The following is a 16,586-nucleotide window of genomic DNA, read 5'->3' as shown; positions in this document are numbered from 1 at the left end:
TCTTTCGTTTACTCTGAGTATTGAGTAAAGTCCACATAAACAATCTTACCTCCTAGCCTTTCAGCTCTTTATCCTCATCACTTCCAATAACTAACCTCAACTCCAGCCCTTATGAGCAGGGTCTCAGCTGGTACAGTTTCACCTCTGCAATGGTACACTGATATAACCCAGTAATGACAAAAACCAGCTCTCCCAGTTCCCTCACTCTGGTTTCCCCTACAACATTCGACCCTCCACTATCACTGGGGCCTTGCTTCTTTCACCTCTCAGCACGGACAGTCTTTTATCTTCCAAGTCCCTCATCCCACAGCATGTCTGTTAACTCCCCCTGCCACTCTTTCCATCTCCCACCTGAAACCTCCAACCCTGAAGCAATCCAACTGCCTACACTTCTTGTCCCTGCAGTTTCCCTTCTGGGTCAGTTACAGGAAAAGAAAATCAAATAAGGATCATACAAAACTCATGATTTCTCAAATTATCTGACCCTTCCTGTGACTTAACAATGTTTCTTTGTTTTCCTATTCTGTGTAAACTGGGCAATTCTAGGCAAATTACCTGATGCCTATTCTAGCTACTTAAGACTAGTCACTGTCCTAGACAACTTACTCCTCCTTTTCAGTTCACCTTCCATTTCATAGAGGAAACAGTCTCGGCCACCAAAGGAACAAATGTGCCTGCAACTGTACCCCTTCTTTCACCCCCTTCTCTCATCAAAAGGTAAGAGAGGTCGCTACTCCTTGTAAACAATCCAACAGCTTGTATTACAGAGCACTACTGGCTCCAATCTCAGCGTTTAAAAAGTAAAGGTGGATTTCGCCAACTCATGGGCTGGCAGGGAGACTGTGCTCACCCTCTTCACACGAGGACCCAGATAATAAGAGTATCCACTGCATCAAACACTCCCAGTCCCCTGCCAGAAGGAAAGAGACAATGGTGGAGCATGTAGCGACTCTTGGAGCCTCTGCCTGTCACGGACACATGACACCTCTGCTCACATCTCAAGAGCCCAAGTCAGTCACGTGGCCAAGCCCGAGTTCGCAGGAGTGGGGAACTGCAATCCTATCACGGGCATGGAAGAAAACCCAACACTATCTGCAGCTCTGAGAGCTGCCACAGTGCCTATAAAGCTAACCCCACCCGAGTCTCCAGCTCCCACTCCCCTCTCCCCACCTAGCTCTGCTTGGGTTACCTTCTCTCTTCATCTGTCAACCTCTTCTCCAGCTCCCACCCACTTAACCTTCCATCCTTCCCCGGCGGAAGTGCCTGATGAAGTGCCCCAGTGGAAGAGGCACTGGCTGTCTCCGCTTCCTCTTGACCCACTCAGGTACTCACTCACTCCCTTCCAGTTGCTGGCTCAGCACTGCAGTCAAATGGCGCTGGCTAAATCCAAAGGGCTCTTACTAGTTTTTGTTTAGCCTGTTGCCATTCACCTCCACTGACCCCTCTCTTGCTGGAACATTCTTCTTCTGTGCCATCCCCTCTGCGGGGCTTCTTCCTAGCTCTCCGGTGGCGCAGCCTTGGTCTCTTCTGCAAGCCTGCCTTCTGAAGGACAGTGACACACTGGTATCCCTGAGGGTCTGCCTTTGCTGTCTGTTTTCACCCTACGTACTCTGGCAGGGTGATTTTTAACCACTAACAAAAATTAAATTCCCACTGACGCTAATGATTTCCAAAGGCATTTCATCTTCAGCCCAAATCAAAGGTCTGTATTCATACATTCTACCACCTCTCAAACACCTCAGTTTGGATTTCGCCCATGTATCACACACAGTCTTAGCAGGGAACATTATCTTCCTTCCAAAATCTCATCTTTCTCTTGTTTCCCATTTCAGTAAATAGAATTTATGTTTTACCAAGAAATGGAGTCCTTACTCTTGCCTTCTTCTTCACCCCACACACAATCGATCACCAACAGCTGCCAATTCTGGCTCACTGAGTTCAAAAATCCAGTGACCACTCTGTATTCTCACTGCCACAACCTGCCGTCAACTCTCATGTCCATTCCTGCCAGAGCCTCTTGAGCAGACTGCTGCTGTTCCTCCAATTTCACATTCCCACCGAAGCTGATTGCCACAGCATTGACAGAGCAATACTCCTAAATGTGAGCCTCATCCTCACCTTCAAGATAAAACCTTTCAATTCCTCCCACTGACTTCAAGGTCAATGCCCACAGAGACCCTTGGGATTTGACTCCAGCTTCCATTCCAGCCTCAAGCCCTGTCACCCTGCCCACCCTGTGCATTCTAAGCCAAGCCATGTCGACCTACTTTGAGTTCCCTGAATTTGTTGTGCTTTTTCATATTTCTGGACCTTCACAGTACTAGTTCTTCTTCTTAGAACACTCCTTCCTTCATTAAATCATTTCCTATGTGTACCTTCCATCCTAAAGGAAATCAACCCTGAATATCCATTGGAAGGGCTGAAGCTGAAGCTTCAGTACTTTGGCCACCTGTCACAAAGTGCAAACTCACTGGAAAAGACCGTGATGCTGGGACAGAACGAGGGCCAAAGGAAAAGGGAGCAGCAGAGGATGAGGTGGTTGGACAGCATTATCGACTCAATGCGTATGACTCTGAGCAAACCCAGGGAGATTGTGGAGGACAGAAGAGTGTGGTGTGCTGCAGTCCATGGGATCATAAAAACTTGAACCTGACCTAGTGACTCAACAACAAAAAACGTGTATCTTCAGTTTTCAGCTGACCCCAATGTGCTAACCTACCACCACGGCACCCATCAGTTTCCAGTTCATTCATTTCTCACACCACATTATAAATAACTGTTTTCCTGTCTGAATCTCCTTCTAGGCTAGGAGCAACAGAAAATGTCAGAACAGTGGCTGTCTTATTCGCTACTTTACCTCCAAAAGACAGCATGATATCCAACATGCAGTATTCATCAACAGATGATTGTTGAAAAAAAGGAACAATAGATCGCATTTCAGAGAAATGTCAGTGACATGGCCCTTTACTCAGTAATGTGTGCCATCTTTTAGGAAGATGACACTCAAATAAAATTATTTTCTACCACATACTTCAATTGTATCTACTTAAAATAATCCAAAAGGACATAATGTGAAAAAAATTACATTATTTAAGAAATTAATAGCCAGAAGAACAATCACAAAATTTAAAAGTCTCCTCTACTTAGGACTTCTGTTATGATTGTAATTACTTACAGACAAGTAAGACTAGGAACTCCGTACAATAAAGAAGTTCAGATTTTGGTAAGATATGAGAAAAATAATACAGAAAGGCTCCCTGGGATCATCTATCATGACATGAAGGAATCCTGTGAAAATGCAAAAACAAAAAAAACTGGGCTGTAATCTATGTAAAAATGCCATAGAGCTAACCTAACTTTACAAAGGAAAACACCACTGTTTCCTTCACCAATTCCTTTTTAGATAATGAAGTATGTTCTTTCTGTTCTGATAATATGTATCTCGAACCCTAGAGACTGGTGCTAATGATGGTACTCAGAAAACTGACTACTTCTTTAAGGTTTCTTATCTATCATGAGTTACTACAGAAATAGTAACTATGCCATATTGAAAACTAAAGTGGTGTACAGAAATAGCTTATTATTTTAATTTGTGGCTTTGTAGATTAAAATGGGAAAAGATAAGGCAAGTGTAAATCTAATTGCTATTTGACAGTCAAATAAAAAGAACTTACGTAGCTCTGCCACCATTAGTTTTAGTTATCCTCTATGGATCATGTAACTCAAACTGTTAAAAACTAGTATTAGTCAAGGTTCTTTATAAGGACATTATATTCAAATCAGAGCAGAACTATTACTAAGATTCAACCTCTAAGACAAAATTACCTTTGATATTTAGCAAAACTACCATAAATCATTCAGATATCATATTTCATATAATTTTACCATCTAAAAAGGATCTAAGCAAATGTTTAATCCAATAGCTTTTAACTTTTTAAAAATCTAATAAACAGGACAGATGCTCATGCCAGGAAAATCCATTTATGATATAAATGAAAAATGTTTATAATTTCAGAGGGCCAATGGGAAGCTTTTCCTATTTAACCTAGATTCAGACATCCTGATCTTTTTCAATGTTCTCATTTTACAACCGAACTGATGTTCCAAAAGGTTAAGTGCCTGGCCCAAGAGCACAGAGTTTATATCAAAGAACCTGGAACCCACAGTTCATTTTCTGGAACTAACTTTTATTAAACCCTTAACCTTTTGTAAAGTTCACATTTCATTTCCTCTTCAAACCAACTTCAAGTTGGGAATTACTCTAGTTTATAAAGACGGAAACTGTGATCTAAATAATTTGCAAAGATGAACAATGTGGCTAGAATTCACATTACGGGCTTTTCGCAGTTTCATTCCACTCTATAAAGACTACCCGACAGTAAAATAAGAAGAAAAGACAATGAGAAAGCAAATGAGCAAATTATACAGCCACAGACTTTCAAGTGAAGGCCAAAGAGAGGCGACAATTAAAATCAATAGCAAAAAAAAACCAGAGGTGACAGTGGCATTCCAACAATCTCTGCTATCTGTCATTCTGCTACAAAGCCAGGTGTAAAGTCAAGTCGCACAAGTCAAGGCTGATGAACTTTCAAAAAAGAAGGAAAGAAGAGTGACGTCAGCATCATGTCAGCATAAGACGACCTTCATGTTATCATTCCCTCCCCTCAACAACAAAAATTCAGCACCCACTGAAAAATAAAAGTAACTCTGTAAGAGCTGAGGAATCCAGAAACCCAAACTGAGCTGACTGGTGGAGTACTATCTCTGTCAGAGCAAACATGCGAAGTCTGGAAAAGGAGAGAATTTACTCACATATGCAGATATCAACGTAAGGAACCAAGGATCACAAAAATCAGGTAAACATGATACCACCAAAGGAGACTAATAATGCTTTGATAACAGATACTAAAAACGTGCAGATCTAAGAACTGTCAGACAAATTTCTTAAAGAATTTGATTGACCTACAAGCACATGCAGACAAATGAAATTAGGAACACAATGCCTCAACCAAACGAGAAGATCAACAAAAAAAATAGAAATAAAAAAACCCAGAAATCCCAGAGTACAAAAATACAATACCTGATCAGAAGAATTCAATAGAGTTTCAAAACCAGACTCAATCACAGAAAAGAAAGAATCAGGACAACTGAAATCATCCAGTCAGAGAAACAAAAGATTGAAGAAAGCCTACAGGAATTATCGGACACAATCAAAGGAACAATGCTTGCATTATAGGAATTCCAGAAGGAGAGGAGAAAGAAAAGGGGACAGAAAGTATATTTAATGCAACAACAGAAGAAAACCTGCAGAGGGAAACAGACCTCCAATTCTAAGACGTACAGAGCACCCTAAATATGTTACACCCAAACAGGGCTTCCCAAGTGGCGCCGTGGTAAACAATCCAATTGCCAATGCAGGAGATGCAAGTTCGATCCCTGGGTCAGGAAGATCCCCTGATGTAGGAAATGGCAACCCATTCAGTACTCTTGCCGAGACAATTTCATGGACAGAGAAGCCTGGCAGGCCACAGCCCACAGGTTTGCCAAGAGTTGTACACAACTGAGTGTGTACACAGACACAGACACACATACACAGGGCTATACTGAGACACTTATCAAATGCCGTAGGAAAAGTAACCATGATAAAATGGTTACTGCCAAATCTTGAATCATTTGAAGTAATGATGACATTCTCAACACCCAATTTAGTAGCAGAATCTGTCACATAAGAAAATATTCATGAAAAATTATGCACATCAAATGTCTTTAAAAGTTTCTTTTGAAATGCCAAATCAATATATGCTACTCATGAAAATTCACTTTGGAAACATAAAACCAACCACAGAACATCCTGGGAATTCAGTCACTAACATAAGCACCAAAGTTGGCAATTCATTAAGCACTTATGTTCCAGGCACTATGCTAAATGCTTTAGAGGATTATCCCATGAAGGGTCACAACTCTATAGCAGGGACTAACAGACTATCTCTACTTTTCATATAAAGAAGTTGAAGCTTGGAGAGCTTAAGTAATTTGACCAAAGTAGCCTTACTAAGCATTTACCAAGTACAAGGCACTATGCCTGAATATGGAGGATAGAAATATAAAAATAAAACTACAACCCTACAAAGGGCTTGCAGAATAAAAGGAACAACAGACAACAGGCAATAATTCAGCCAAGAGCCATTCAGAAGCAGCACACAGACCACTGATGTGAGCACAGGGCGCATGCGTGCTCAGTCACTCCAGTCGTGTCCAGCTCTGAGACACTATACAACCCCATGGACTATCGCCCGCCAGGCTCCTCTGTGCACGGGATTCTCCAGACAAGAACACTGTCATGGGTTGCCATGCCCTCCTTCAGGTAATCTTTCCGCCCCAGAGATCAAGCCCGCGTCTCCTGCGTTGCAGGCAGATTCTTTATCCACTGAGCCACCTGGGAAGCATATGGTAGGAATTCCTGATTCTAAATGGACAAGAAGGAGTAACCTGTTTAAGTTAACCCTACAGAGAAGCATATACCAGTGGCTAGATCTAAAACAGGAGAGTTAGACAAAGCCTCACTCAGGAAAAGCACTCAACAGCATGAGAAGAACATTGAGTCCATTTTACTGGCATTTAAAACAATACTCCTCCAAGACAGCATTGGTTAGAAAAGTCCCAGAGGACATCTTGGGCTGGGGTGAAGGAAGAGGTGGCAAAAAAATCACAAGTGAGTAAAGGTTTGAAACCTAGTAAAATGTGACCTGATTTCGGACTCTGGCAAACAGATGTGTGAAGATGCTTTACTTAGTGTTAGAGATTGTAGGAGACACCACTTGGCAAAGAAAGATGGAATAGAAACTTTCATACTTTCTGAATTCATGTAGGTTACAGAGTTCTGTCTTTTGTGACTTTAGGCTCCCCTCAGCCTAAGTTCATTTATTTAAACAACTTGCTAAAGAAAATGATGGCCTAAGTTTATAAATTATGTTTTCAAAGGGGTCAATTCTAAGTATCATTAAAGTTCATAAAAGATCAGTTATGAAAAGAAAGACAAAATAATAGTGTAATCAAAATAAAAAAGAGGGGAGAGGCAGAAACATGGAAGGAGTAATCGGGATAGGGAAATACAACCCTGGTGGCAGGAAAACTCCTTTCTAGTCCCAGTTATGTTATTTAGCCTGGAATCAGATTTTCCTGCTTTATCATTCTACAGTGCAGTGTTTAAACCCTCCTCGCCCCCCACACCCCCTCACACACATCCAGTTACTATCCTCTTGATAATGTGGACTCCACGGGACATCAAAGCCCATGACTCAGGCACCTCTCAGTAGGAAGCCAAGCTGAATCACAGGGCCATTATGATTCTGTTACACCTTAACTCAGTCACTCTTTCTCCCCATAAAGGCTCCAAAAGGGGGGAAAAAATGTACAGGAAACAAGCACAGGACATAGCAAAGCCACTCCACTTTCACGAGTGAGAAGTCTTTTATTCCCTTTGAAAGATTTCACTGTAAAAAAAAAAAAAATGAACCAATCAACACTGCACAAAACCAGCTCTTTGAGAAAGGTCCCTGTTTTTCTGCTTAATCGTAACTCAAACGTTAACTGGGTTTATTAAAATAAGATCTTTTTTAAAAGAAAATATCTTCCTGAATTTTATTTCACATATGTTTAAGTTACATACCAACATATTACATATGCAGAAGCAAAAGAGATAAGTAATTTTTTTTAAACATTCACATAGAAAGCAGCATACAGCAAATATATTCAGGTATACTTACTCTCTTCTACTCTTCTTGGGCTAATAGCTTTAAAGGCACGTAACAAATTTACACCTAATTTCTTTCCTACCATCTTTTGGACATAATTTTTGGAAACAGAATTTCGTTTTATACAATAAAAATGAAATTATTTCAATAAAAGGAACACATGAATATTCACTTCAAAGACAAACACAAACTTCTAATACTGACCACTGATATTCAAAGATTGGCAATGACTATATATACTTAATGGTCCTTCACTAATATTTAATAAAGTATGTTAGGTGACTAAAACATAGTGTAGAAAGAGTTCTTTGGAGCAAGACTGTAAACTTACAAGTTGTACAGTCATGTATAAAATTCTTAATGCAAGATGACCTTCCTGAGTAGAATGCTTTCAAATACAAAAATCAGAAAATTCAATTTGAAATGTAAACAATAAGAAGGGCTTCCCAGGCACACCAGTGGTAAAGAACCCACCTTTCAATGCAGGAGACATAAGAGAAGCTGCTTCAATCCCTCCAGAAAAGATCCCCTGGAAGAGGGCATGGCAACCCACTCCAGTATTTTTACCTGAAGAATCCTATGGACAGAAGAGCCTGGCAGGCTACAGTCCATAGGGTTGCAAAGAGTCAGACACAACTGAAGTGACTTAGCACTAACAACGAGAAAGCTTGTTAACTCAACAAGGAGTCCACAGTAGAGCAATTCCGAGGCTAGGTAAGCCATGCCATCAAGTACACCGGCTCTTCCCTCTTTTCAACTCTGCTGTCATGAACTTACTGGTTCTGACCGCAGGCTTGTATTTATGTGGTTCAAGATGAGTTCAGCAACTCAAGCATCACATCCTGATACACACATTCAAAGACAGGAAGAGAGAATTAACCCCACCCCAATCTTGGGTCCTTTATAGAGGAGGAGGAGGAGGAAACTTCCAAAAATCCTACGTAATTGTATCATATGCTCACTCCTAAACCAACCATTAGAAAGGTACTGGATAATCGTGATAATCTTCAACGAATGAAAATGACTGCTTAGGGCCTGGGATAGTCCCAATTTCTATTACTCAAATCAAACCAAGGAATACTGTTAACAAAGACAAAGGTAAGGCAAACAAAACTGTCACAACCACCAAGATATTGTGAAGATAATAAACAATTTAAGTGAAATGCCTGGCATTACATCTTCTATCTACACTGACTTTTTTTCATTTCCTGATACAATTTAAGCCTTAATTCTGACTCCCAAGTTTGTTAAATTCACTAAATTACAGGAAGGCTTCTCATTCAATTTAATATTTAATATTAGTAAGCAGAGTTCACAATTTGTAATCAATTTTGTACCTTAAGTTTTACCCACAAAAATCCTATGAACTAACTTTCCAATGGTTTGCCTTTTTTCTGGGCAGAGAGGACACAATTTTTCCAAAAGTTGAGTCAAATCATGTTGATAACAATATTAAGCCACCTCTAAAAATACATATCTAAAATAAACAGACAACAGTTCCATTAAATAAAATCAATACCACAATTTACCTAACCTATAGTGTGGTGTCCCCCTTTTCATTAAAGGTAGCTGAGCTCTCACAGTAGCATTCAGGGGAAAGAAACGTCCTTTTCCACTTTCAAACATCAAAATATTAATAGGTATCTTCACATAAGCAACCAAAAATGTAGTAACAAAAAAAAATTTTTTTTAATGCAGTAACAAATATGTTAGAAAATACTTCCTTTCTTTCTTAACTTTTCTCAATTCATTAATGGCTTCAGGATGCTATGCTTCTAAGTTAGGACTTTTCATCACAGATTTGTGAAATATGCTGTAATATAAGCTCACTGTTGACGCTGACTTTTTTCGACATTAAACTGAAGCAGACAACCAGGCAGGTAGGTAGACAGATACCTATTACTACAACAACAACAAAAAGATACTCTCTATTCTTCGTAATACTATTTTGAAGTTTTACAATTCAAACTAAGTCTTTCTGTGTTTTACGTAGAATTTTGCAAGATGCTCTCCTTAAATCTATGTAAAACTCTGCAAGAAATTATGTGAAGTCAGCCTTTATGTACAGTGTGCAAAACATAAGAGCTACCAAGATATATATATGGCAAGTGATTACTAAATTAGGTTAAAATGTGTTCCCCATAAAACAGCACTGTTAACAGCAATGAGAAAACAGATGGGCAGAGGCCAGGACAGTTTCCCCTCAGATATGCTCAATTAGAGAAGCAGCAGAAATCTGGACGATAGAAAAAAAAAAAAAAACTAGAGAGATTAACATAAATACTACTTATTTGGTCCACACATGTACATGAGCACAACTACACACACAGACACACAGACACACACACACACAGTGTTAGATGACAAATACACAACTGTTCATGACCTACCTGTCCTCTAGCAGGAGAAATGTTACGCTGACACTAAGCCCAAGGTAAATTATCTGGTGGGATTGGATCATGTTGTTGTTCAGCTGCTCAGTTATGTCTCACTCTTTGCAACCCCACAGACTGCAGCACATCAGGCTTCCCTGTCCTTCATCATCTCCCAGAGTTTGCTCAAATCCATGTCCACTAAGTGGGTGATGTCATCCAACCATCTCATCCTCTGTCACCCCCTTCTCCTGCCTTCAACCTTTGCCAGCATCGGTCTTTTCCAATGAGTCGGCTCTTTACATGGTCTAATACCCCAATAAAACCTGGAGGCTACTTAAGGTAGTCACAGCCATACTGATGACTCTTACATCCAAACTCACTGTTTAAGTCAAAAGAAAACATGTGCAAGTATATGTGGACCCCCCAAATAAAAAGTTAACAAACACCTGATGAATCTGTGGGTCAAGTTTCACGCTGCTGTCTGCTCTGTCACCGTGTCCTCCATGTGAAGAAAACACCTACAAGGGACTGAGCGTGCAGGTGCTATGTCTATGCACAGAAAGCTATCCTGAAGCACTCATTTTGACAAAGGTACGGTCCTTTACGTCAGCAGACAGGTCACAGGTTTCCACGTAACTTGCAAGCACAGGCACTGACTGACTTTGTTCTACAGTATCTTTTCAGGGATGTCTGTACAGCACACAACTTTGCGACACAGGGTCCCTTCCAGAACACCCAGCAGCTGTTCACTTTCTACTTTAATGAAGATGCTGTCTTACGGTAGAGCTGAAGAGCCAGCTAAGTTTACTGCCCATTATGAAAGATCTGGTTCCACAAGCTCAAGGTTCTCTTCTGCTCCAAAATTTACATTCCTGGTGTCAGCTGGCCTGTGTCACCGGCACAAACGCTGATATTCTGGCAATTCTACCGCTGTAATAAACTGTCCAGCTGTGACCCAGGAGTCCTGTGCCTTCTGCCATTACCCATGAGACTGCAGCAGGCAAAACATTCACCGTTACTGACAAGCAGTTTTGGCCATACTAAGTAAGACCTGTCATTTCCAATTACTCTTCAAGGAGTTACCGTACACAAAATCTAATCTACACAACACAACAATCTGACATCACCATGACTGCTGTACATGTGGATACATATCAATGTATAATTACTACATTTCTTAAAGTTGTACTCATGTTTACAAGCTATTTCTTCCACCTAAGTTCTCTGCTTAAAGGTAAAATCGAAATCCACTGCTTGGTTTCATCCTTTCCTTACCATCTGCTAAGACAGTAAAGTATTAAGTAACTGGATACTGGATACATACATCTTAGTGTAGAATGTGCTTACAGAAGTTATCTCAGAGGCAACTAATACTGTTAGTTCTCTTAAAAAATATGAGTAACTCAATGTTTCATATTGCATGTTCATTGTTATCTACATGTTCTAGCCTGTTAGCTAATCATTTGCTTTGCAGAAAGTATAATATATATTATAGTTCTCCTTCAGTATCTGACGGAAAGACCCTGATGCTGGGAAAGATTGAGGGCAGGAGAAGGGAACGACAGAGCATGAGATGGTTGGATGGCATCACCGACTTGATGGACATGAGTTTGAGCAAACTCTGGGAGTTGGTGATGGACAGGGAAGCCTGGCGTGTGGCAGTCCAAGGGGTCGCAAAGAGAAACGACTGAGCGACTGAACTGAACTGATCGGATGGAAATTAGTTCCAGGATCCAGCAGATACCAAAATCTGAAACTACTCAAGCTCTTTACCCTACCAAATGGTGGGGGGACAGCTGGCCCTTTGTGTCTGCAGATACAGGATCCACTGATACGGAGAGCTGACGGCAGCTACTTTTGATGGTGGCAAAGTCACTAAGTCCAATGGAAATCATTACAGAATTTGAGCTCTTTTTATACTATTAGAAGAAGTCATACAGACTGAAACAATTCTAAATGAAGCTGATTAAACAATGTAAGAAACAGAAAAACTGTTAAAATAATGGAAACCCATGAGACACCAGAAATGCAAATGATATTAAGAAACTACAGTCTCCTGCAAATCCATACCACTTAACATGAGGATTTAAAAATCAATTAACAAGACTGTATTCAATGTAACTAAGGAAATGGACTATAAAAATCTCTAGTTGATTTTCTTTCCCTATTCACTTATTTCTCTTGACTATATTCTTAAATAAAGAACATAGGAAAGCTAACTATATTTAGTGAGTGAAAATGTCTTCGCAAACAAATAAGTATATACAAATATAGACAGACACACACATAGCCATATCTCCAATTGTTCCATGATATAAAAACCTCCTTTTGGGAAGTTCTCAAACAACGTAAGAGTTTGGAATTCCCAGTGTTTCAAAATAAAATAAGTAACAATTTATTCCATAAACCATAATTTAGTTATTACAAAGTCAGTTAACTTAGCAAAAAAATTTAACGTATTTTAGGATTTCATTGTCTATCCTCTTTCATTTAAATCAGGACACATAATTACAGCACCCAAATTAGTGATCATTTGTTATGTGCACTGTACTAAACACTTTAAATTTAGTCTTATTTAATCCCAACAACACTGAAATGTAGGTATTATGTCTGTATTTTTAAGAAACATAACTAAAATTCAGGAAGTTAAGTGATTTAAGATATTCTATTTCAAATAATTAGACCGGGTATGAATTGTAACCACACCACCGGTTCTATTAAAAAACCTACAATGGTAACTGTCATAAATGTGACTTCCTTAAAAGCATCCAGTGTCCAGTTTCTGATTCCAGGTTCAACTGAAGGTTTCCATTTGGATTCCCCAGCACAAAAGAAAACACCATCCATGCCAAGTCAGATGTTCTGGCACTTATGTTTGTAGTATTTATTGTAGTAAATTAAGTTCCAACTGTTATATTTCTCTGGTTCAATGGTGTCAAATCTCATACTGGGCATCAGGTTCTAATCTAAGCAAAAAACAAGCCAACCAACCACATATGGTCAAAACAACACTGTAATAGTCCTAGAAAAATAAAAACACTTGAGACTAATCACTTTTCAGTATTTCCAATAAAGAATGTTTTTCTCTCAGTATTTGAAGAGACCATAGTTTGTTTTTTTTTTTAATTGAAGGATAACTGCTTTATAGAATTTTGTTTTCTGTCAAACCTCAACATGAATCAGCCATAGGTATACATATGTCCCTTCCCTCTTGAACCCCCTTCCTGTCTCCCTCCCCATCCCACTCCTCTAGGTTGATACAGAGCCCCTGATTTGAGTTCCCTGAGGCATACAGCGCATTCCCGTTGGCTATCTATTTTACATATGGTAATATAAGTTTCCATGTTACTCTTTCCATACATTTCACCCTCTCCTCCCCTCTCCCCATGTCCATAAGTCCGTTCTCTGTGTCTCTCTCTCCATTGCTGCCCTGTAAATAAATTCAGTACCATCTTTCTAGATTCCATATATATGCATTAGTATATTTATTTCTTTTTGACTTACTTCACTCTGTATAACAGGCTCTAGGTTAATCCACCTCACTATAACTGACTCAAAGTTGCTCCTTTTTATGGCTGAGTAATACTCCACTGTGTCTATGTACCACAACTTCTTTATCCATTCCCCTGTCAATGGACATCTAGGTTGCTTCCATGTTGTAGCTTTGTAAATAGTGCTGCAATGAACACTGAGGTACATGTGTCTTTTTCAATTTCGGTTTCCTCGGGGTATATGCATGCCTAGGAGTGCAACTGGTTGGTCATATGGTGGTTTTATTCCTAGCTTTTTTAAAGAAATCTCCATACTGTCTTCCCTAGTGGCTGTATCAATTTACATTCCCACCAACAGTGCAAAAGGGTTCCCTTTTCTCCACACCCTCACCAGCATTTATTGTTTGTAGACTTTGATGGTGGACATTCTGACCGATGTGAGGTGATATCTCATTGTAGTTTTAATTTGCATTTCTCTAATGCTCAATATTAAGCATCTTTTCATGTATTTGTTAGCCATCTGTATGTCTTCTTTGGAGAAATGTCTGTTTAGGACCATAATTTTGTAACTGAGCATCAGAAAGAGAACTAGACTATGTTTCAGAAATATGCATGCTCATTGCTGTTTCCTTCTCCAGGGGATCTTCCCAACCCAGGGACAGAACCCAGGTCTCCCACATTGCAGGCAGACTCTTTACCGACTGAGCCACCAGGGAAGCCACTTATACTAAATTAATGCTTGTTGTCACATGTTAAAGTAGTCATACTTAGAGATGCTAAGATGCTTTTTTGAAGATGTACACTTTTCAGACTTCTTTGGGGGCTTTTTTTTCCTTTCAAGTGCAAGTAACCATAGTCACAGAAGTCTATCTAGGAGACAAATCATATGAATTTTCCTGGAGTTCCTCATCGTTTTAATTGCCCTCTGCTCTGGTAATTCACACAAAAACTACTTTTCAAAATCTCCTCCTTTTCTCAAGAAAAACTATGAAATCTAAAACTCTAAGAATGTATATAAATACCAAGTGGTAGGAGGGGGGAAATCATTATATTTGTAAATACAGTCTTAGCGGTTCTTCACCAAAAATCTTACCAGAACTCCACCAAGAATTTCGCTAAGGCCTATTTTCATGTTAAAATTTAAAAAGTTAAAGGAAGAAAATATTTTAATCCAAAATTGTTTCAAGCAAAGAGTAAAGAGAACCAGAATTATTGTGTGTGTGAGGGATGTTTTTTCACGCTCTCAACCCAGTTATCAAGAAAGTTGCGGTAACATTTGAAACCAGAATTAGAGCCAGGTGTATGTAAATAAAACTTCACCGAGAAAAACCATTTTGAAAAAACCTCATTAATATGAGGAGATACTCTCAGTAAAACGACGTACAATTAGAAACCTTACTCACATTTCCTAATTTTTTTTTCTAATCCTTATAGATCGAGCATCCAAGGTAAAAGTTACCCAAGGACAACTGAAATTCACAAATAACTCTACAGTTACTTTAAATATGGTCAGTTACTTCAATCCTCGCCCTCGTCAAAGCTGTGCTTGTGTGCTGTGTTCCTCAGTCCTGTCGCCACGCCACGACTGAAACCCACCAAGCTCCTCCGTCCATGGGATTTCCCAAGCAAGCTTCTGGAGTGAATCGCCATTTCCTCCTCCAGAGAATCTTCCCGACCCAGGGATCGAACCGAGCCTCCTCTGGCTCCTGCACTGACAGGCGAATTCTTTACCACTGAGCCACCAGAGAAGCCCCTCATCAAAGTTATTAGAGGGCTAAGACTGAGGTCAGGTGATCTGAATTTCACAAACAAATGTGTGCAACCTAAATAACGTGAGGTTACTGGCACAATTATACCGTGATTTTAACCTAAGGAAAAATATACGGCTTTACAAAGGTTTAATAAAACACAGAATAACTTTAAACACAGTCTCAATATGCTCTGTTGCCTCCTAAACGGATAACGAAGGGCGCAGGATAAGGAACACAAGAACAAACCGTTCCTTCGATGCAGGCTTCAAATACTCCTAAACGGTATTTTCACATCCAACACACCCCTTTTCACTGACTAAGGGGCCCCGAATCTTAGCCTTCAACTAAGGGTCAAAAGCGCGCCGTGACCGAAGAGCGAGGGGCTTGGCGTTGTTTTCTGAGGAAGGACATGACAACCCCACTTTTGAAACTGTGGGGCTCAAAGGACATGCGCAAAGGCCTGCCCGCAGACTCCGCCAGCACCCCCAAAATCAGCCATCGCCCACGCCCCGCGGCCCATCTGCCTAGCAACGCGGCCCGCCCAGGAATGCCCACGGGATTTGCCCTACCTCCTTTTTCTTCTGTCCTCCACCGAGCTGGATGCACAGGAGCAGCAGGAGGAGGAGGAAGGGAAAGCTCCCGGTGGGGAGATACCGCGGCCGCCGCCCCGCCTGCCTCCGGCGTGAAGGAGCGCCCCTGGCACCCATCGCCGCAGGGCAGTGTCTCCTCCACGCGCGGTAACCGTGCGCGCCCAGCTCCTACCGGCGCCCTATACCTGCCAGGCCAGCCTCCGGGAGCCCCCTGCCCGTGCCCCCGTGGATGCCTACGGCCTCGCCGGGCAGTGGGAAACCAGCGGAGGACGCTGAGGAGAAAACTGACGGCGCATCCGGTTCACCGGGAGAGGAGACCTGGAAAGACCCGGGATGGGGCAGGAAGTGGGCGTGGCCAGGGGGCCTCGGCGAGCCGCGCTGCGCGGCGCGCGCAGCCCGCGCCTTGCGGGAGACCCGCGCTGCGGCGGAGGGCGTGGTCCTCTGTGCTGGCTCGCCGATCGGAACCCGAGGCTGACCTGCCGCTGAAACCAGCACCTGCTCCCGGCGATGTGCAAGGGTCCTGTTTATCCAACGCTCTACCTGGAACCAGAGACATACATAAGAAAATTGCCTTCTTCGGTGATAGAGAAGATCTCTGAGGAATTAGTAAGGATCTGGTCCTTCT

General features: G+C 41.1%; 1 protein-coding gene across 3 annotated transcripts in view; it reads right to left on the bottom strand.

The window, feature by feature from the left end:
* TUSC3 (tumor suppressor candidate 3) overlaps positions 1-16,246 on the bottom strand; it is a 220,239-nt gene extending 203,993 nt beyond the window's left edge. For all 3 annotated transcript variants that reach the window (XR_011144816.1, XM_068970022.1, XM_068970024.1), the window contains exon 1: positions 15,941-16,246. Coding sequence is in view for 2 of the 3 variants with exons in the window: in XM_068970022.1 (XP_068826123.1) it covers positions 15,941-16,078 (138 nt within the window). In the remaining variant the exon portion in view is untranslated. The remainder of the gene's footprint in view (positions 1-15,940) is intronic.
* Between the last annotated feature and the right edge of the window lie 340 nt (positions 16,247-16,586).

The sequence above is a fragment of the Capricornis sumatraensis genome, chromosome 4, assembly GCF_032405125.1.
Source record: "Capricornis sumatraensis isolate serow.1 chromosome 4, serow.2, whole genome shotgun sequence".
NCBI classification, from domain to species: Eukaryota; Metazoa; Chordata; class Mammalia; order Artiodactyla; family Bovidae; genus Capricornis; species Capricornis sumatraensis.
The sequence above is the reverse complement of the archived record's forward strand: the minus strand, read 5'-3'. Positions and strand labels throughout refer to the sequence as shown.